The sequence below is a fragment of the Salvelinus alpinus genome, chromosome 2, assembly GCF_045679555.1.
Source record: "Salvelinus alpinus chromosome 2, SLU_Salpinus.1, whole genome shotgun sequence".
Classification (NCBI taxonomy): Eukaryota; Metazoa; Chordata; class Actinopteri; order Salmoniformes; family Salmonidae; genus Salvelinus; species Salvelinus alpinus.
The window spans coordinates 94,915,726-94,937,130 of record NC_092087.1 but is presented as its reverse complement, the minus strand read 5'-3'; the positions used below and the strand labels follow the sequence as shown (position 1 = coordinate 94,937,130).

The 21,405-nt window shown below is 44.1% G+C and overlaps 1 protein-coding gene across 3 annotated transcripts in view; it reads left to right on the top strand.

The window, feature by feature from the left end:
• The first annotated feature begins 16,200 nt into the window (after positions 1–16,200).
• Positions 16,201–21,405, top strand: part of LOC139545504 (adhesion G protein-coupled receptor E5-like) — a 494,332-nt gene continuing 489,127 nt past the window's right edge. For 2 of the 3 annotated variants that reach the window (XM_071353373.1, XM_071353382.1), the window contains exon 1: positions 16,237–16,551. In XM_071353373.1, coding sequence (XP_071209474.1) covers positions 16,521–16,551 — 31 coding nt within the window. In that variant the 5' untranslated portion in view covers positions 16,237–16,520. Of the gene's footprint in view, positions 16,552–21,405 lie in introns of all 3 variants that reach the window. The other variant, XM_071353365.1, reaches the window with a different exon arrangement.

The following is a 21,405-nucleotide window of genomic DNA, read 5'->3' as shown; positions in this document are numbered from 1 at the left end:
GTGGGGAGGGAAGAGGGAGGGAGGTGGGGAGGGGGGGAGGGGAATAGGGGTAAGGGTGTCTGAGTGTCTGGGAGGAAGGTTCAAGAAGAGAGAGAGTGTGTGTGTGTGTGTGTGTGTGTGTGTGTGTGTGTGTGTGTCTGTGTGTGTGTGTGTGTGTGTGTGTGTGTGTGTGTGTGTGTGTGTGTGTGTGTGTGTGTGTGTGTGTGTGTGTGTGTGTGTGTGTGTGTGTGTGTGTGTGTGTGTGTGTGTGTGTGTGTGTGTGTGTGTGTGTGCGTGTGTGTGTGTGTTTCTCTGTCGTACTACTTCCCAGCAGGACGTCATCAGAGGCTCTGATTTCGTTCCAAAGGGCACCCTATTCCCTACCACAAAAGTAGTGCACTACTGCTGTACGGGCCCAGGACAAAAGTAGTGCACTAAGGAATAGGGAATAGGGTGCCATCTGGGAGGTATTTCAGTGTTTACCTCACAGTCCATTAGAGAGATTACATCTGTCTTTACCAGCCAGTAGTTACTCAACACATACACACACACACACACACACACACACACACACACACACACACACACACACACACACACACACACACACACACACACACACACACACACACACACACACACACACACACACACACACACACACACACACACACACACACACACACATATCTACAGACAGATGCACACACACACAGACACACACGCATATACACAGACAGACACACACACACACACAACGCACACACACACACACACCCATGCATAAGCACATAAACAGTCTCTCCCATCCAACACACCCAGGTAGAAGAATGGACTTTGAAACCGGAAACTTATACTGATAACAGGCTCTGAAAGTATTGTGTTCCTTCCGTAAGTGAATACCACATATTACTGAAGTAAAGATCATTTATATAGCCCAAACACTCCCTCTCTCTACATGTTGATCTGAAATAAGTCCAAACACAAGTCGTCATGAGGAAGAAGTTTGGGAGCATCTTTGAGGGGCTTGGAAACCCCAGAACACATACAACAGTGTGGGAACCAGTGCATTAGTTTATATTAAGGGTCCTGTAAACAGTACACGCTTAGCTACACTACTTTCAGAAAGATCTCTGATTACTGTACCATTCCATTAGAAACATCTCTGATTACTGTACCATTCCATTAGAAACATCCCTGTTTACTGTACCATTCCATTAGAAACATCTCTGTTTACTGTACCATTCCATTAGAAACATCTCTGTTTACTGTACCATTCCATTAGAAACATCTCTGTTTACTGTACCATTCCATTATAAGCACACCAAGGCTAACACAGCATCTCTCTCCAAAACTAGTCACAACTAAAAATGTGTGTGTGTGTGTGTGTGTGTGTGTGTGTGTGTCTGTGGTGTGTGTGTGTGTGTGTCTGTGGTGTGTGTGTGTATGTGTGTCTGTGTGTGTGTATGTGGTGTGTGTGTGTGTGTGTGTGTGTGTGTGTGTGTGTGTGTGTGTGTGTGTGTGTCTGTGGTGTGTGTGTGTGTGTGTGTCTGTGGTGTGTCTGTGGTGTGTGTGTGTGTGTGTGTGTGTGTGTGTCTGTGGTGTGTGTGTGTGTGTCTGTGGTGTGTGTGTGTGTGTGTGTGTGTGTGTGTGTGTGTGTGTGTGTGTGTGTGTGTCTCTGTGGTGTGTGTGTCTGTGGTGTGTGGTGTGTGTGTCTGTGGTGTGTGTGTGTGTGTGTGTGTGTGTGTGTGTGTGTGTGTGTGTGTGTGTGTGTGTGTGTGTGTGTGTGTGTGTGTGTGTGTGTGTGTGTGTGTGTGTGTGTGTGTGGTGTGTGTGTCTGTGGTGTGTGGTGTGTGTGTCTGTGGTGTGTGTGTGTGTGTGTCTGTGGTGTGTGTGTTATATCTGGCCATGAAGGAGGTAGAAAGGTAGAAAGGAATAATCATAGTTAAAGTAGAGCACTTGGCAACACAAGACATTCCCACGGCAACGACCCGATGACCCCAGCCTTTCAGGAAGGAAACAATAGGGTGTGAGGGTTTCCCCCTGGCAGGAAGTGAGAGGTGGAGGCGCCCGACAAAGTCTGTCACCATGGTTTCCACCTGTAGAATTCTGATAAGCTACAGGGCATTAGGTTGTGGAAACGGTGTAGCTGCTGCAGCCTGGAACAGAAGGACTGGTCGATGGGGACATAGGAGAGGGAGTTCCCATTCTGTTGTTTCTCAAAGGTCAAAGGTTAGGCATTACATCTGAATGGTTGAGACATTCAATCTGAATGGATAAGGTTAGACATTCAATCTAAATGCTTAATGTTAGCCAATCACTCTGTCACTTTCAGCTAACAGCGCTCACTGTTGCCCCTAGTGGTCGGTTTCCACATCGTCTCCCGATGTCGGGATTAGCGACTTGTATTACGGGTGACCAGACTGGGCTTGACTCTCTGGGCACGTTGCAAAGTCATAAACCCTGTCGATTTCTAAAATGTATCTCCTTATAATGTCAGGTTAACCCTAACCCTAACCCTAACCTAACCTTAACCACACTGCTAACCTCATGCCTTACCCTAATCACACTGTTAACCTCATGCCTAACCCTAACCTTAACCACACTGCTAACCTCATGACTAACCCTAACCTTAACCACACTGCTAACCTCATGCCTAACCCTAACCTTAACCCTAACCCTAACCTTAATCCTAACCCTAACCACACTGCTAACCTCATGCCTAACCCTAACCTTAACCACACTGCTAACCTCATGCCTAACCACACTGCTAACCTCATGCCTAACCCTAACCTAAACCACACTGCTAACCTCATGCCTAACCTTAACCCTAACCAAACTGCTAACCTCATGCCTAACCCTAACCTTAATTTTTGTACCTTTATTTAACTAGGCAAGTCAGTTAAGAACAAATTCTAATTTACAATGACGGCCTAGGAACAGCGGGTTAACTGCCTTGTTCAGGGGCAGAACAACAGCTTTTTCAATCTAGCAACCTTTACGGTTACGGCCCAATGCTCTAACCACTATGCTACCTACTATCTAACCGCTAACCTCATGCCTAACCCTAACCACTATGCTACCTACTATCTAACCGCTAACCTCATGCCTAACCCTAACCACTATGCTACCTACTATCTAACCGCTAACCTCATGCCTAACCCTAACCACTATGCTACCTACTATCTAACCGCTAACCTCATGCCTAACCCTAACCACTATGCTACCTACTATCTAACCGCTAACCTCATGCCTAACCCTAACCACTATGCTACCTACTATCTAACCGCTAACCTCATGCCTAACCCTAACCACTATGCTACCTACTATCTAACCGCTAACCTCATGCCTAACCCTAACCACTATGCTACCTACTATCTAACCGCTAACCTCATGCCTAACCCTAACCACTATGCTACCTACTATCTAACCGCTAACCTCATGCCTAACCCTAACCACTATGCTACCTACTATCTAACCGCTAACCTCATGCCTAACCCTAACCACTATGCTACCTACTATCTAACCGCTAACCTCATGCCTAACTCTAACCACTATGCTACCTACTATCTAACCGCTAACCTCATGCCTAACCCTAACCACTATGCTACCTACTATCTAACCGCTAACCTCATGCCTAACCCTAACCACTATGCTACCTACTATCTAACCGCTAACCTCATGCCTAACCCTAACCACTATGCTACCTACTATCTAACCGCTAACCTCATGCCTAACCCTAACCACTATGCTACCTACTATCTAACCGCTAACCTCATGCCTAACCCTAACCACTATGCTACCTACTATCTAACCGCTAACCTCATGCCTAACCCTAACCACTATGCTACCTACTATCTAACCGCTAACCTCATGCCTAACCCTAACCACTATGCTACCTACTATCTAACCGCTAACCTCATGCCTAACCCTAACCACTATGCTACCTACTATCTAACCGCTAACCTCATGCCTAACCCTAACCACTATGCTACCTACTATCTAACCGCTAACCTCATGCCTAACCCTAACCACTATGCTACCTACTATCTAACCGCTAACCTCATGCCTAACCCTAACCACACTGCTAACCTCATGCCTAACCCTAACCACTATGCTACCTACTATCTAACCGCTAACCTCATGCCTAACCCTAACCACTATGCTACCTACTATCTAACCGCTAACCTCATGCCTAACCCTAACCACTATGCTACCTACTTTCTAACCGCTAACCTCATGCCTAACCCTAACCACTATGCTACCTACTATCTAACCGCTAACCTCATGCCTAACCCTAACCACTATGCTACCTACTATCTAACCGCTAACCTCATGCCTAACCCTAACCACTATGCTACCTACTATCTAACCGCTAACCTCATGCCTAACCCTAACCACTATGCTACCTACTATCTAACCGCTAACCTCATGCCTAACCCTAACCACTATGCTACCTACTATCTAACCGCTAACCTCATGCCTAACCCTAACCACTATGCTACCTACTATCTAACCGCTAACCTCATGCCTAACCCTAACCATTATGCTACCTACTATCTAACCGCTAACCTCATGCCTAACCCTAACCACTATGCTACCTACTATCTAACCGCTAACCTCATGCCTAACCCTAACCACTATGCTACCTACTATCTAACCGCTAACCTCATGCCTAACCCTAACCACTATGCTACCTACTATCTAACCGCTAACCTCATACCTAACCCTAACCACTATGCTACCTACTATCTAACCGCTAACCTCATGCCTAACCCTAACCACTATGCTACCTACTATCTAACCGCTAACCTCATGCCTAACCCTAACCACTATGCTACCTACTATCTAACCGCTAACCTCATGCCTAACCCTAACCACTATGCTACCTACTATCTAACCGCTAACCTCATGCCTAACCCTAACCACTATGCTACCTACTATCTAACCGCTAACCTCATGCCTAACCCTAACCATTATGCTACCTACTATCTAACCGCTAACCTCATGCCTAACCCTAACCACTATGCTACCTACTGAAACTAGGTTTATTGGTTGCGAAATGCTTGTGTTTCTAGCTCTGACAGTGCAGTAATACCTAACAATAAAAAAACTATAAGCACATAATCCAGAAAAATAAAGAAATATCAGAACACGCAATATAAAGCCCAGAATATAAATATTGTATAGTCAGTATGGGCAGTATATGGATAGAAAAGCTGTGTACAGCAGTAGTTATATAGGATGAACCATGACTAGAATATACAGTATTTATATATGAAGTGGGTAAAACAGTATGTAAACACTATTAAAGTGACCAGTGCTCCATGTCTATGTACACAGGGCAGCAGTCTCTAAGGTGCAGGGTAGAGTACAACAGTCTCTAAGGTGCAAGGTAGAGTACTGGCTGGTAGCTGGCTAGTGACTGTGACCAAAGGTCAGGGTAGAGTACTGGCTGGTAGCCGGCTCGTGACTGTGACTAAAGGTCAGGGTAGAGTACTGGCTGGTAGCCGGCTCGTGACTGTGACTAAAGGTCAGGGTAGAGTACTGGCTGGTAGCTGGCTAGTGACTGTGACTAAAGGTCAGGGTAGAGTACTAGCTGGTAGCTGGCTAGTGACTGTGACTAAAGGTCAGGGTAGAGTACTGGTTGGTAGCCGTATAGTGACTGTGACTAAAGGTCAGGGTAGAGTACTGGGCGGAGGCTGGCTAGTGCTTCTCCACCTTCCAAACACACGACGACACGCACTCACGCACGCACGCACGCACACAGTCAATGACCCATGTTGCCGTAAACCCTGCCATCTGTGAGTCAGGACAGCTTATCACTAAAACAGGAAGTAGTGATCCCTGGGCTGTAGGGTCAAAGGTCCCAGCACTGAGGGACAAGCAGAGGGTGCGTTCCAATAATATCTCCTCTCTTGTCAATCTTGGACCTTGAAGACAGTTCCACTGCTTTTGTCAGTCTTGGACCTTGAAGACAGTTCCACTGCTTTTGTCAGTCTTGGACCTTGAAGACAGTTCCACTGCTTTTGTCAGTCTTGGACCTTGAAGACAGTTCCACTGCTTTTGTCAATCTTGGACCTTGAAGACAGTTCCACTGCTTCTGTCAATCTTGGACCTTGAAGACAGTTCCACTGCTTTTGTCAGTCTTGAACCTTGAAGACAGTTCCACTGCTTTTGTCAGTCTTGGACCTTGAAGACAGTTCCACTGCTCTTGTCAGTCTTGGACCTTGAAGACAGTTCCACTGCTTTTGTCAGTCTTGGACCTTGAAGACAGTTCCACTGCTTTTGTCAGTCTTGGACCCTGAAGACAGTTCCATTGCTTTTGTCAGTCTTGGACCTTGAAGACAGTTCCACTGCTTTTGTCAGTCTTGGACCTTGAAGACAGTTCCATTGCTCTTGTCAATCTTGGACCTTGAAGACAGTTCCACTGCTTTTGTCAGTCTTGGACCTTGAAGACAGTTCCACTGCTCTTGTCAGTCTTGGACCTTGAAGACAGTTCCACTGCTCTTGTCAGTCTTGGACCTTGAAGACAGTTCCACTGCTTTTGTCAGTCTTGGACCTTGAAGACAGTTCCACTGCTTTTTTCAATCTTGGACCTTGAAGACAATTCCACTGCTTTTGTCAGTCTTGGACCTTGAAGACAGTTCCACTGCTCTTGTCAGTCTTGGACCTTGAAGACAGTTCCACTGCTTTTGTCAGTCTTGGAACTTGAAGACAGTTCCACTGCTCTTCGCCTCTAATCAGAGACTGATTTTACTGTTGCTACTTTCTTGTAGCAACAGGTCATAAATCTTGTTGCTGTGATTGGACACTGTGGTATTTCACCCAAATGTCAATCTCTCACACACCCACTCCTCCTGGTCTACAGCAGTTCTCTGCTGCTCTGGTATAATGGTGTAAAGGGTTCAGGCTGCTAGGAGAGAAATGTGATCTCTCACTCAGCAACTACAACCTCAAACCACACGAAAAGAGGTGTGTGTGTGTGTTTAGCTGGTGTGTTGAGTCACATTGAACCACCATAGTAAATTGAAGTAGATAAGAATATGAAATATAAAATCAGGAAGAGAGAAATATATGGAGAGAGAGAGAGAGAGAGAGAGAGAGAAAGAAAGAGAGAAAATGGAGAGAGAGAGAGAGAGAGAGACAGAGAGAGAGAGAGAGAGAGAGAGAGAGATGGAAGGAGGTAAATAAATAACAGAACACCACAGTTCATCCACCGACCCAGTAGTCTTCAGATTAAAGACTACCCAGAAATACCTTCAGTCTGTGGAAAACTCAAGAGGGCCCCTTTCCCAAAACTCCACTTGAACTCCAGAGTGTGTGTGTGTGTGTGTGTGTGTCTGTCTGTGTGTGTGTCTGTCTATCTGTGTGTGTGTCTGTGTGTGTGTGTGTGTGTGTGTGCATGCTAAACAGCAGACCCACTCCAAGATCAACAGCACTGTGGTTGTAGTCCAGCTAGTAGATACTACAGTTTTCACATGGAAAGATACTGTTACACAACATATAGACTATGGAAGACCTACTCTGTCCCATGTGATTTCAATAAGAGGCACCTCACGCGCACGTATTCACTACCACTGCAGGAAATGCCCTTACCCATTCTGTTTCTCAGAAATGAGTACGGTGTGAGTGTGTGTGTGGGCGCGTGGGCCTGTGTGTGTGTCCTACAGTATGTTGAGACTGTACTGTATCTTTACAGTCTGGGTAGTCTACTTTGACCTGTTTAGACATGAACTAGAAGGATTTCTCCAGAAACTCTTTCAACCCTGTTATGGTTCTGGTCCAGCTGGTTTACCGGTGGTCAGAGTGTGTGTGTGTTTGAATACCCTTATAAAGTGATGTTACAGCTGTGTCATTACCAGCATATTTTATATGTTGTACTATTGTGTGTGTGTGTGTGTGTGTGTGTGTGTGTGTGTGTGTGTGTGTGTGTGTGTGTGTGTGTGTGTGTGTGTGTGTGTGTGTGTGTGTGTGTGTGTGTGTGTGTGTGTGTGTGTGTGTGCGTGCGTGTGTCTGTGAGTGTGTGTGTGTGTGTGTGTGTGTGTGTGTGTGTGTGTGTGTGTGTGTGTGTGTGTGTGTGTGTGTGTGTGTGTGTGTGTGTGTGTGTGTGTGTGTGTGTGTGTGTGTGTTTGAGTGAGTGTGTATTATAATAACACAACCAGATTAAGAAGTGATAACATATCCATGTTATGTCAATTACACCAGAAATGAAAACAGATGAAGAATTAGTTCTAGAAACACATTTATAAATAATGTAATTCTATATCCTCTATTTATAAATAATGTAATTCTATATCCTGACAGAATGATGAAGACTGACCCTGTCTGATCCATAACGACTGTGATTAGAGAGAGTGTGTGTATATCCTGGTGTGTATACTGTATGTGTGTGTGTTTGGATGTGTGTGTGTGTTTGGATGTGTGTGTGTGTGTGTGTGTGTGTGTGTGTGTTTGGATGTGTGTGTGTGTGTGTGTTTGGATGTGTGTGTGTGTTTGGATGTGTGTGTGTGTGTTTGGATGTGTGTGTGTGTGTATATGTGTGTGTGTGTGTGTGTTGGATGTGTGTGTGTGTTTGGATGTGTGTGTGTGGTTTGGCTACTAAACACAGCAGGGTACTTGGAATAGCACGACGTGACTCTCTTCCATGACCATCAATCATCTTGAACACACACACACACACGCACGCACACACACACACACACGCACACACACAAACACACACACACACACACAGTCTTGTACAGCTAACCTTGTGGGGACATACAATTCAGTCCCATTCAAAATCCTATTTTCCCTAACCCCTAACCCTAAACCTAACCCTAATCCTAACCCGTACTCTTACCCTAACCCTAACCTTAACCCTAACCTTAACCCTAACCGTAACCCTAACCCTAACCCAAAAACCTAAACTTTATCCTAACCCTAAACCTAACCCTAGCTCCTAACCCTAACCCTACAACTAACCCTAGCTCCTAACCTTAATATTTAACTTAATTCTAACCCTAACACTAATTCTAACCTTAACCCTAAACCCTCTAGAAATAGTATTTTACCTTGTGGGGACTAACAAAATGTCCCCAGTTGGTCAATTTTTACTTTGTTTACTATTCTTGTAGGGACTTCTGGTCCCCACAAGAATAGTTAAACATGTCCACACACACACACACACACACACACACACACACACACACACACACACACACACACACACACACACACACACACACACACACACACACACACACACACACACACACACACACACACACACACACACACACACACACACACACACACACAGAGCAACCAGTTCTACAAAGCTGGGATTTGAGCAGAGCCCTATGTCAACCACTTCTACAAAGATGTGATTTGACCAGAGCCCTATGTCAACCAGTTATACAAAGCTGGGATTTGACGAGAGCCCTATGTCAACCAGTTATACAAAGATGGGATTTGACCAGATCCTTATGTCAACCACTTCTACAAAGGTGCGATTTGACCAGAGCCCTATGTCAACCACTTCTACAAAACTGGGATTTGACCAGAGCCTTATGTCAACCACTTCTACAAAGATGGGATTTGACCAGAGCCCTATGTCAACCCCTTCTACAAAGCTGGGATTTGACCAGAGCCCTATGTCAACCACTTCTACAAAGATGGGATTTGACCAGAGTCCTATGTCAACCACTTCTACAAAGATGCGATTTGACCAGAGCCCTATGTCAACCACTTCTACAAAACTGGGATTTGACCAGAGCCTTATGTCAACCAGTTATGCAAAGCTGCGATTTGACCAGAGCCCTATGTCAACCACTTCTACAAAGCTGGGATTTGACCAGAGTCCTATGTCAACCACTTCTACAAAGATGGGATTTGACCAGAGTCCTATGTCAACCACTTCTACAAAGCTGGGATTTGACCAGAGTCCTATGTCAACCATTTCTACAAAGCTGGGATTTGACCAGAGTCCTATGTCAACCACTTCTACAAAGCTGCGATTTGACCAGAGCCCTATGTCAACCCCTTCTATAAAGCTGCGATTTGACCAGAGCCCTATGTCAACCACTTCTACAAAGCTGGGATGTTTCACTCTCTCTGGGACATTCTAGGTTGTTATATTTCAATGTTGTAGAATGTTTAGTATCAGTATTAGTATTGTAGTGATCCAGCCAGTTCCTCTGGAGAACTCTGGAACCCTCCAGTCATACACACACACACACACACACACAGGCACACGCACGTGCACACACACACACACACACACACACACACACACACACACACACACACACACACACACACACACACACACACACACACACACACACACACACACACACACACACACACACACACACACACACACACACACACACAGGGTCAGTTGTCAAGATGTGTCTGCAGTTAGTTAGCTCCTTGTTTACTGAGCAGCTTAGCTCAGACGTTCTCTCTTCCGTTTGCCGCAGTAGCTTCCTGTGAGAGTTTGTGTGTGTATTTCTGTGTGTGTATTTCTGTGTGTGTGTCTGTGTTTCTTTTGTCTGTGTTTCTGTGTCTGTGTTCCTGTGTCTGTGTTCCTGTGTCTGTGTTTCTGTGTCTGTGTTTCTGTGTGTTCCTGTGACTGTGTTTCTGTGTCTGTGTGTGTGTTTCTGTGTTTCTGTGTTTCTGTGTCTGTGTTTCTGTGTGTGTTTCTGTGTCTGTGTTTCTGTGTCTGTGTTTCTGTGTCTGTGTTTCTGTGTGTGTGTTTCTGTGTGTGTGTTTCTGTGTGTGTGTTTCTGTGTGTGTGTTTCTGTGTCTGTGTTTCTGTGTCTGTGTTTCTGTGTGTGTATGTGAGTAAGTGTTTGTATGCTTGTTTGAGACAATGAGAGATGCAGAGTGAGAGATGGGAAAGAGCGTTAGAGAGAGAGTTAGAGAGAGAGTAAGGGGGAGAGAGAGGAGAGAGAGAGGAGAGGGAGAGAGAGAGAGATGTTTACTTGCTTTGGCAACGTAAACATATGGTCCCATGCAAGTAAAGCCCCTTGAATTGTATTGAAATTGAAAGAGAACGAGAGTGGGAGCGAGCGAAAGAGGGAGAGAGAGAGATAAGGAGAGAGCAATGTAAACAGACTGTATGTTTCACAGGCCAATAAAGCCCATAGAATTGAATTGAGAGAATGTATTTTGTGGCCCACGTCTCAGGTAGTTCCATGTGGGTCTTTCCTCTTGCTCCTCTACCTGTCCTAATAAGTCAGTGAGCTGAATAAGGGTGTGTGTGTGTGTGTGAGGTAGATGGATAGCAGTTATGGAGAAGGCCATAAATGGCAGTTAATAAGAACAGGAACGATTGCTATGAGAGAGAGAGAACAATCACTATGCTAACCTCACTACTTATTGGTCAGTCACCTCTCATTACTCATGTGTGTGTGTGATGTGTATTTATTCATTTAATCCTTATTTTACCAGGAAGTTGACTGAGAACACATTCTCGTTTACAGCTACTACCTGGGGAATAGTTACAGGGGAGAGGAGGGGGATGAATGAGCCAATTGTAAACTGGGGATGATTCGGTGACCATGACGGTATGAGGGCCAGATTGGGAATTTAGCCAGGACACCGGGGTTACCCACTCTTACAATAAGTGCCATGGGATCTTTAGTGACTACAGAGAGTCAGGACAGCCATTTAACATCCCATCTGAAAGACAGCACCCTACACTGTTCAATGCGTGTGCTCAGGTCTGTTCAATATTGGTCCGACCAATCTGATTCCACGCTTCAAGATTGCTTCGATCACATGGACTGGGATATGTTCCGGATAGCATCGGACAACAACATTGATGTATACGCTGATACTGTGAGCGAGTTTATTAGCAAGTGCATCGGTCATGTTGTACCCACGGTGACTATTAAAACCTTCCCCAACCAGAAACCTTGGATTGATGGCAGCATTCGCATAAAACTGAAAGCTCGAACCACTGCTTTTAAACATGGCAAGGCGACCGGAAACATGACCGAATACAAACGGTGTAGCTATTCCCTCCGCAAGGCAATCAAACAAGCTAAGCGTCAGTAGAGAGTCAAAGTAGAGTCGCAATTTAACGGCTCAGACACGAGACATATGTGGCAGGGTCTACAGTCAATCACGGACTACAAAAAGAAAACCAGCCCCGTCGCGGACACCGATGTCTTGCTCCCAGACAAACTAAACAACTTCTTTGTTCACTTTGAGGACAATACACTGCCACTGACACAGCCTACTACCAAAACCTGCGGGCTCTCCTTCACCGCAGCCAACGTGAGTAAAACATTTAAACGTGTTAACCCTAGCTAGGCTACCGGTCCAGATGATATCCCAAGCCGCGTCCTCAGAGGATGCACAGACCAGCTGGCTGGTGTGTTTACGGACATATTCAATCAATCCCTATCCCAGTCTGCTGTTCCCAAATACTTCAAGAGGGCCACCATTGTTCCTGTTCCCAAGAAAGCTAAGGTAACTGAGCTAAATGACTATCGCCCCGTAGCACTCACTTCCGTCATCATGAAGTGCTTTGAGAGACTAGTCAAGGATCATATCACCTCCACCCTAACTGACACCCTAGCCCCACTCCAATTTGCTTACCGCCCCAATAGGTCTACAGACGACGCGATCTCAATCACACTGCACACTTCCCGAACCAATCTGGACAAGAGGAATACCTATGTAAGAATGCTGTTCATTGATTACAGCTCAGCATTTAACACAATAGTACCCTCCAAACTCATCATTAAGCTTGAGACCCTGGATCTCGACCCCGCCCTGTGCAACTGGGTCCTGGACTTTCTGACGGGCCACCCCCAGGTGGTGAGGGTAGTAAACAACATCTCCACCCCGCTGATCCTCAACACTGGGCCCCCACAAGGGTGAGTTCTCAGCCCTCTCCTGTACTCCCTGTTCACCCATGACTGCGTGGCCATGCACGCCTCCAACTCAATCATCAAGTTTGCAGGCGACACTACAGTGGTAGGCTTGATTACCAACAACGGCGAGACGGCCTACAAGGAGGAGGTGAGGGCCCTCAGAGTGTGGTGTCAGGAAAATAACCTCACACTCAACGTCAACAAAACAAAGGAGATGATCGGAAAATACTTATTTTCCACCATAATTTGCAAATAAATTCATTAAAAATCCTACAATGTGATTTTCAGGATTTTCTTTTCTCATTTTGTCTGTCATAGTTGAAGTGTACCTATGATGAAAATTACAGGCCTCTCTCATCTTTTTAAGTGGGAGAACTTGCACAATTGGTGGCTGACTAAATACTTTTTTGCCCCACTGTTTAATATACTGTACTCTATACCATCTACTGCATCTTGGCTATGCAGTTCGGCCATCGCTCATCCATGTATTTATATGTACATATTCTTATTCATTCCTTTACACTTGTGTGTATAAGGAAGTTGTTGTGAATTTGTTGGATTAGTTGTTAGATATTACTGCACGGTCGGATAAAGAAGCACAAGCATTTCGCTACACTCGCATTAAAATCTGCTAACCATGTGTATGTGACCAATACAATTTGATTTGGTTTGATTTGACCTCAATACTTAACGGCCAGTCACCTCTCATTACTCATTACTGTGTGGGTTTCTTCTCTAAACACAGTGTGATGAAATACAGACCTCTATGACGTCATCAGAATGCGTCCTGGAGCCAGCTGGAATATTCTGTTGTCTCTGTGTGTGTGTGTGTGTGTGTGTGTGTGTGTGTGTGTGTGTGTGTGTGTGTGTGTGTGTGTGTGTGTGTGTGTGTGTGTGTGTGTGTGTGTGTGTGTGTGTGTGTGTGTGTGTGTGTGTGTGTGTGTGTGTGTGTGTGTGTGTGTGTGTGTGTGTGTGTGTGTGTGTGTGTGTGTGTGTGTGTGTGTGTGTGTGTGTGTGTCTGTGTCTGTGTGTGTGTGTGTGTACTCTGTCTACTCTGACATCATAGTGTAGATCACCTGTCTCTACTGTCTCTACTTTCATCTCTTTCAGAGACTATAAGTGTTTGCTTCAGCTTGCCTGAAGTACTAGATGGGCTGGGCTTTCTCTCATTCTGACTATTCTATTGGTCCATTGCGCCAGGCAAACTCAATGAAACCCACCTAAATTATTTTGAATGATTTCAAATAGTCTTTGAACCCTTTAGTTCTGGTTCTTGTTGCTTACTGGTGTGAGCGAGTCAGAGACACAATCTGAGGTCTCCTGATCCCGTCTTTGAGCCTTCAAAGACGGGCCGATATTTTCAAACATATCGGATCTTATCGGCATTAAATCTGTATTGTTTTTGAGTGTGAGATGTGCAACGACAAGTTTTGAGAACGGTGATCAGCAATAGCCAATGAGAGCTCAGCAGAGAAGAAGCCAGTGGGTTGACGACGTTGCATCGCGTCACCCAGAATGTGTAAACTCTCCAAGTGTCAAATCGTTACAGCTCTGTTCACAAGCTACGTTATTCAATTTAAAATGTATTGGCTAGATACTCTGCATGGCAAGCGTGAATATCTGACTGAAAACGTTCATGAGTCTGCTTTGAGCCACAGCTCGTTGTAGCTACGTTAACAATCGAATCACATCATGTGTAAACTCTCAAAGTGTTAAATGAGTTTTGTATTTAGCCACGTTAACAATCGAATCACATCATTGTTTTTAGAGAGAACAGCGTGGAATGTAGAATCCTCTGGACCAGGTGAAGAGTCTTGTGGTGGGGACCCCCCTTGTCTGTGCCACATGTTTTAGTCTGCTCACCACAATGTCGGCAAGACAAAAAAACAACATTACGTCGGCAACATCAATTCACTACCTTAGTACTTTGTGTTTGTGAATCCATAAACCATTTTCACCAAACACTTCATTCACAACTAATCCGTCTCCCTCAGATCATACTCAGACTCTCTTGCCTCATGGATGATGTCATCACTGATTAAAGAGACAGCACACGCATTTAAAAAAGAAGCTACTTCTGTGCAAATGTTGTTGATCAGCAGAGTGAGATAAGTGCCACATGGAAACAGATAGTTTTTCAGGAAATCAGTCAAAACAAGCTCAATGACTCAATGTCACACACTCCTGTTGAATAATATGCATTCACCTGTACTGTGAACAGGCCCTGGCTACATCTTGATTTACCCATCAATAGAAATGTAATGTTCAAATAAATGATTACTATTATGTTGTTATGTAGTTATATTGGTAAAAACAAAGTCAAATGTATTGTATAACTAGTTAAAAATACTCTAATGTAATGATGCCTAATGAATGAACAGAGCAGTAGGTGAGCTTGTCTGATGCCTAATGAATGAACAGAGCAGTAGGTGAGCTAGTCTGATGCCTAATGCATGAACAGAGCAGTAGGTGAGCTTGTCTGATGCCTAATGAATGAACAGAGCAGTAGGTGAGCTTGTCTGTCTGGATCAGGGGCCATTCTGTGACTGGCTAATATGTTAATTTTTTTCCCCCTGGAATCTTTTTGGTATCAAGTATTGAAGTCAAAATTCTGGGAGAGGGAGGGAGGGAGGGGGGGGGGGGGACTTAGATTGGATTACTTACTGGCAAAGACTCCAGAACAGCAGCTGTTTAGATGAACCATTACTCAGCTCTCTCTCTCTCTCTCTCTCTCTCTCTCTCTCTCTCTCTCTCTCTCTCTCTCTCTCTCTCTCTCTCTCTCTCTCTCTCTCTCTCTCTCTCTCTCTCCCTCCCCCTCTCTCTCGCTCTCTCTCTCTGTCTCTCTATCTCTCTCTGTCTCTCTATCTCTCCCTCTCCTCTCCTCTCTCTCTCTCTCTCTCTCTCTCTCTCTCTCTCTCTCTCTCTCTCTCTCTCTCTCTCTCTCTCTCTCTCTCTCTCTCTCTGTCTCTCTATCTCTCCCTCCCCCTCTCTCTCTCTCTCTCTCTCTCTCTCTCTCTCTCTCTTTCTCCCCCCATCTCTAAATTCAATTCAAGGGGCTTTATTGGTATGGGAAACATATGTTAATATTTCAAAAGATAGTGAAGTAGATAATGAACAAAAGTGAAATAAACAATTACAATTTACAGTAGATATTATACTCAAAGAAGGATAAAGACACTCTCTCCCTCCCTTTCTCTCTCTCTCTCTCTCCCTCCCTCTCCTCCATGTTCCACTGGGCTTGGTTTCAGAAGCTATGCGGAGAAGCCAACCCCCTAGAGAGAGAGAGAGAGAGAGAACCAAAGGGGCGGGGAGAGAGAGAGGGAGAGAGAGAGAGAGAGAACCAAAGGGGCGTTAACAGGCTGAGACTGAACTTCAGAAAGAGAAAGAGGGAGCGGACAGAGGAGAGCAAAATAGTTGTTTTTCTAAGCCCACGCGGCTCACACAGAGACGTGTCTCACGAAAAGAGAGGGAATATTTGTTTTTCGTTTTCTTCTGTTCATTTTCTCAAACTGGATCATACGGAATAAAAACCTTGTTAAACTGGGATTTTCATCAATCTGAATTCAACTGTAAAGCAGATTTAATCTCAGACTGATTGTTCTTGTGGGACTAGTTTTATTTAGGATCCTACTAGTTGTCTGGATATAATACCAGTCTGTCTTTGAGATGGGGTCCAGAACTCTGCTACTTATTCTGGGTGAGTCTAACCTTGGATATCTTTGGAACTTGACTATCTGTGTGTTTGTACAATATGTGTGTGTGTGAGTTGTGTGTGTGTGTGTGTGTGTGTGTGTGTGTGTGTGTGTGTGTGTGTGTGTGTGTGTGTGTGTGTGTGTGTGTGTGTGTGTGTGTGTGTGTGTGTGTGTGTATGTACGATATGTGTGAGAGAGTGACGTGACAAATAGAGAGAGAGGTGGTATTTCAGAATTCATTGTCAGTTATTGTTGAATGGCAACAGAATATTCCAACCATTACCAACCGTAGATATAGTGTGAATGTTACAACCCTATCTAAGACATGTATAAATAACATTATAGACAGTTTTAGTGTGTATATGGACAGTTTTAGTGTGTATATAGACAGTTTTAGTGTGTATATGGACATATTTAGTGTGTTTAGGAAGCAACACCGTGGCAGCATTGACACTAGTCGGCTGTATGGAGAGTCCCTGAATGAGTCAGAGCTGGGTTCAAATACTACTCGATATCATTGCAAATAGTTAATCTGGACCAATAGAGTTGTGGCCACAGTACAAACCCTGCCCATATGGCACTAGAAATGGAAATGGAAGGATCTGAAATGTTTTAAATAGTATTTGAACCCAGGTCTGAAACTAGTACAGATTTAGCTACTTCTGCTGTCTACTTCTCAGTCTAGAGAGAGAGAGAGAGAGAGAGAGAGAGATACTGACAAAAACATGAGAATTGAGAATGAGAAGGGGAGGGAGAGAAGAAGAGAGAGAGAAAGCATGAGACAAAAGGGAGACAGAAGGGGAAACGAAAGACAAACAGAGACAGACAAAAAACTAGAGAATGAGAGAGACAGAGAGAGAGAGAGAGAGAAACAGAGAGAGAGAGAGACAGAGAGAGAGAAGAAGGAGGAAGAGAGAGATGAACTCTAACCCTGTGTCTACAGCTGAAGGGAGGTAGTCTATATATCCAGCCAGACCTTCTGTGATACAAGTCAATATTCGACGTCCATCCATGTCTGAGGACGTCGGGAAATGACCTTGAAACCGGCTATTAGGGACAACAGTGAGCCCTGTTACCTTCAAGTGGGGGGGTTCTACTAAGGTAACCGCTGTTACCTTCAAGTGGGGGGGTTCTACTAAGGTAACCGCTGTTACCTTCAAGTGGGGGGGTTCTACTAAGGTAACCGCTGTTACCTTCAAGTGGGGGGGTTCTACTAAGGTAACCGCTGTTACCTTCAAGTGGGGGGGGGTTCTACTAAGTTAACCGCTGTTACCTTCAAGTGGGGGGGTTCTACTAAGGTAACCGCTGTTACCTTCAAGTGGGGGGGTTCTACTAAGGTAACCGCTGTTACCTTCAAGTGGGGGGGGGGTTCTACTAAGTTAACCGCTGTTACCTTCAAGTGGGGGGGTTCTACTAAGGTAACCGCTGTTACCTTCAAGTCGGGGGGTTCTACTAAGTTAACCGCTGTTACCTTCAAGTGGGGGGGTTCTACTAAGGTAACCGCTGTTACCTTCAAGTAGGGGGGTTCTACTAAGGTAACCGCTGTTACCTTCAAGTGGGGGGGTTCTACTAAGTTAACCGCTGTTACCTTCAACGGGGGCGGGGGGTGTGATCTACTAAGCTAACGTCATGGAATTGTTTTAAGATCGTCATACCAAGGTGATTTAGCTGTTTGTTAGGACCCCTTTAGTTAAAAACATATACAGAAATGATTTGATGAAATGAAATGAAATGTGGCCTTAATCCCATTAGCCCATAGAAACGCAGTGAATATATTTCTACATGGAACAACAAATAACCCCCAAAAAACCTAAAGGATGTTTGTTCTGAAGTGTCCGGATGTTTGGAACAAATTCTAAATTTGATGTTTGAGAAACATGGATAAACATCTAACTCTGACGTGAGACTGTGTGGATATATCACTTCATAAAGACCCTCTGACTGTGTGGATATATCACTTCATAAAGACCCTCTGACTGTGTGGATATATCACTTCATAAAGACCCTCTGACTGTGTGGATATATCACTTCATAAAGACCCTCTGACTGTGTGGATATATCACTTCATAAAGACCCTCTGACTGTGTGGATATATCACTTCATAAAGACCCTCTGACTGTGTGGATATATCACTTCATAAAGACCCTCTGACTGTGTGGATATATCACTTCATAAAGACCCTCTGACTGTGTGGATATATCACTTCATAAAGACCCTCTGACTGTGTGGATATATCACTTCATAAAGACCCTCTGACTGTGTGGATATATCACTTCATAAAGACCCTCTGACTGTGTGGATATATCACTTCATAAAGACCCTCTGACTGTGTGGATATATCACTTCATAAAGACCCTCTGACTGTGTGGATATATCACTTCATAAAGACCCTCTGACTGTGTGGATATATCACTTCATAAAGACCCTCTGACTGTGTGGATATATCACTTCATAAAGACCCTCTGACTGTGTGGATATATCACTTCATAAAGACCCTCTGACTGTGTGGATATATCACTTCATAAAGACCCTCTGACTGTGTGGATATATCACTTCATAAAGACCCTCTGACTGTGTGGATATATCACTTCATAAAGACCCTCTGACTGTGTGGATATATCACTTCATAAAGACCCTCTGACTGTGTGGATATATCACTTCATAAAGACCCTCTGACTGTGTGGATATATCACTTCATAAAGACCCTCTGACTGTGTGGATATATCACTTCATAAAGACCCTCTGACTGTGTGGATATATCACTTCATAAAGACCCTCTGAGTGTGTGGATATATCACTTCATAAAGACCCTCTGACTGTGTGAATATATCACTTCATAAAGACCCTCTGAGTGTGTGGATATATCACTTCATAAAGACCCTCTGACTGTGTGGATATATCACTTCATAAAGACCCTCTGAGTGTGTGGATATATCACTTCATAAAGACCCTCTGAGTGTGTGGATATATCACTTCATAAAGACCCTCTGACTGTGTGGATATATCACTTCATAAAGACCCTCTGACTGTGTGGATATATCACTTCATAAAGACCCTCTGACTGTGTGGATATATCACTTCATAAAGACCCTCTGACTGTGTGGATATATCACTTCATAAAGACCCTCTGACTGTGTGGATATATCACTTCATAAAGACCCTCTGAGTGTGTGGATATATCACTTCATAAAGACCCTCTGAGTGTGTGGATATATCACTTCATAAAGACCCTCTGACTGTGTGGATATATCACTTCATAAAGACCCTCTGACTGTGTGGATATATCACTTCATAAAGACCCTCTGACTGTGTGGATATATCACTTCATAAAGACCCTCTGACTGTGTGGATATATCACTTCATAAAGACCCTCTGACTGTGTGGATATATCACTTCATAAAGACCCTCTGACTGTGTGGATATATCACTTCATAAAGACCCTCTGACTGTGTGGATATATCACTTCATAAAGACCCTCTGACTGTGTGGATATATCACTTCATAAAGACCCTCTGACTGTGTGGATATATCACTTCATAAAGACCCTCTGACTGTGTGGATATATCACTTCATAAAGACCCTCTGACTGTGTGGATATATCACTTCATAAAGACCCTCTGACTGTGTGGATATATCACTTCATAAAGACCCTCTGACTGTGTGGATATATCACTTCATAAAGACCCTCTGACTGTGTGGATATATCACTTCATAAAGACCCTCTGACTGTGTGGATATATCACTTCATAAAGACCCTCTGACTGTGTGGATATATCACTTCATAAAGACCCTCTGACTGTGTGGATATATCACTTCATAAAGACCCTCTGACTGTGTGGATATATCACTTCATAAAGACCCTCTGACTGTGTGGATATATCACTTCATAAAGACCCACTGACTGTGTGGATATATCACTTCATAAAGACCCTCTGACTGTGTGGATATATCACTTCATAAAGACCCACTGACTGTGTGGATATATCACTTCATAAAGACCCTCTGACTGTGTGGATATATCACTTCATAAAGACCCTCTGACTGTGTGGATATATCACTTCATAAAGACCCTCTGACTGTGTGGATATATCACTTCATAAAGACCCTCTGAGTGTGTGGATATATCACTTCATAAAGACCCTCTGACTGTGTGGATATATCACTTCATAAAGACCCTCTGACTGTGTGGATATATCACTTCATAAAGACCCTCTGAGTGTGTGGATATATCACTTCATAAAGACCCTCTGACTGTGTGGATATATCACTTCATAAAGACCCTCTGACTGTGTGGATATATCACTTCATAAAGACCCTCTGACTGTGTGGATATATCACTTCATAAAGACCCTCTGACTGTGTGGATATATCACTTCATAAAGACCCTCTGACTGTGTGGATATATCACTTCATAAAGACCCTCTGACTGTGTGGATATATCACACCATAAAGACCCTCTGACTGTGTGAATATATCACTTCATAAAGACCCTCTGAGTGTGTGGATATATCACTTCATAAAGACCCTCTGACTGTGTGGATATATCACTTCATAAAGACCCTCTGAGTGTGTGGATATATCACTTCATAAAGACCCTCTGACTGTGTGGATATATCACTTCATAAAGACCCTCTGAGTGTGTGGATATATCACTTCATGAAGACCCTTTGAGTGTGTGGATATATCACTTCATAAAGACCCTCTGACTGTGTGGATATATCACTTCATAAAGACCCTCTGACTGTGTGGATATATCACTTCATAAAGACCCTCTGACTGTGTGGATATATCACTTCATAAAGACCCTCTGACTGTGTGGATATATCACTTCATAAAGGCCCTCTGACTGTGTGGATATA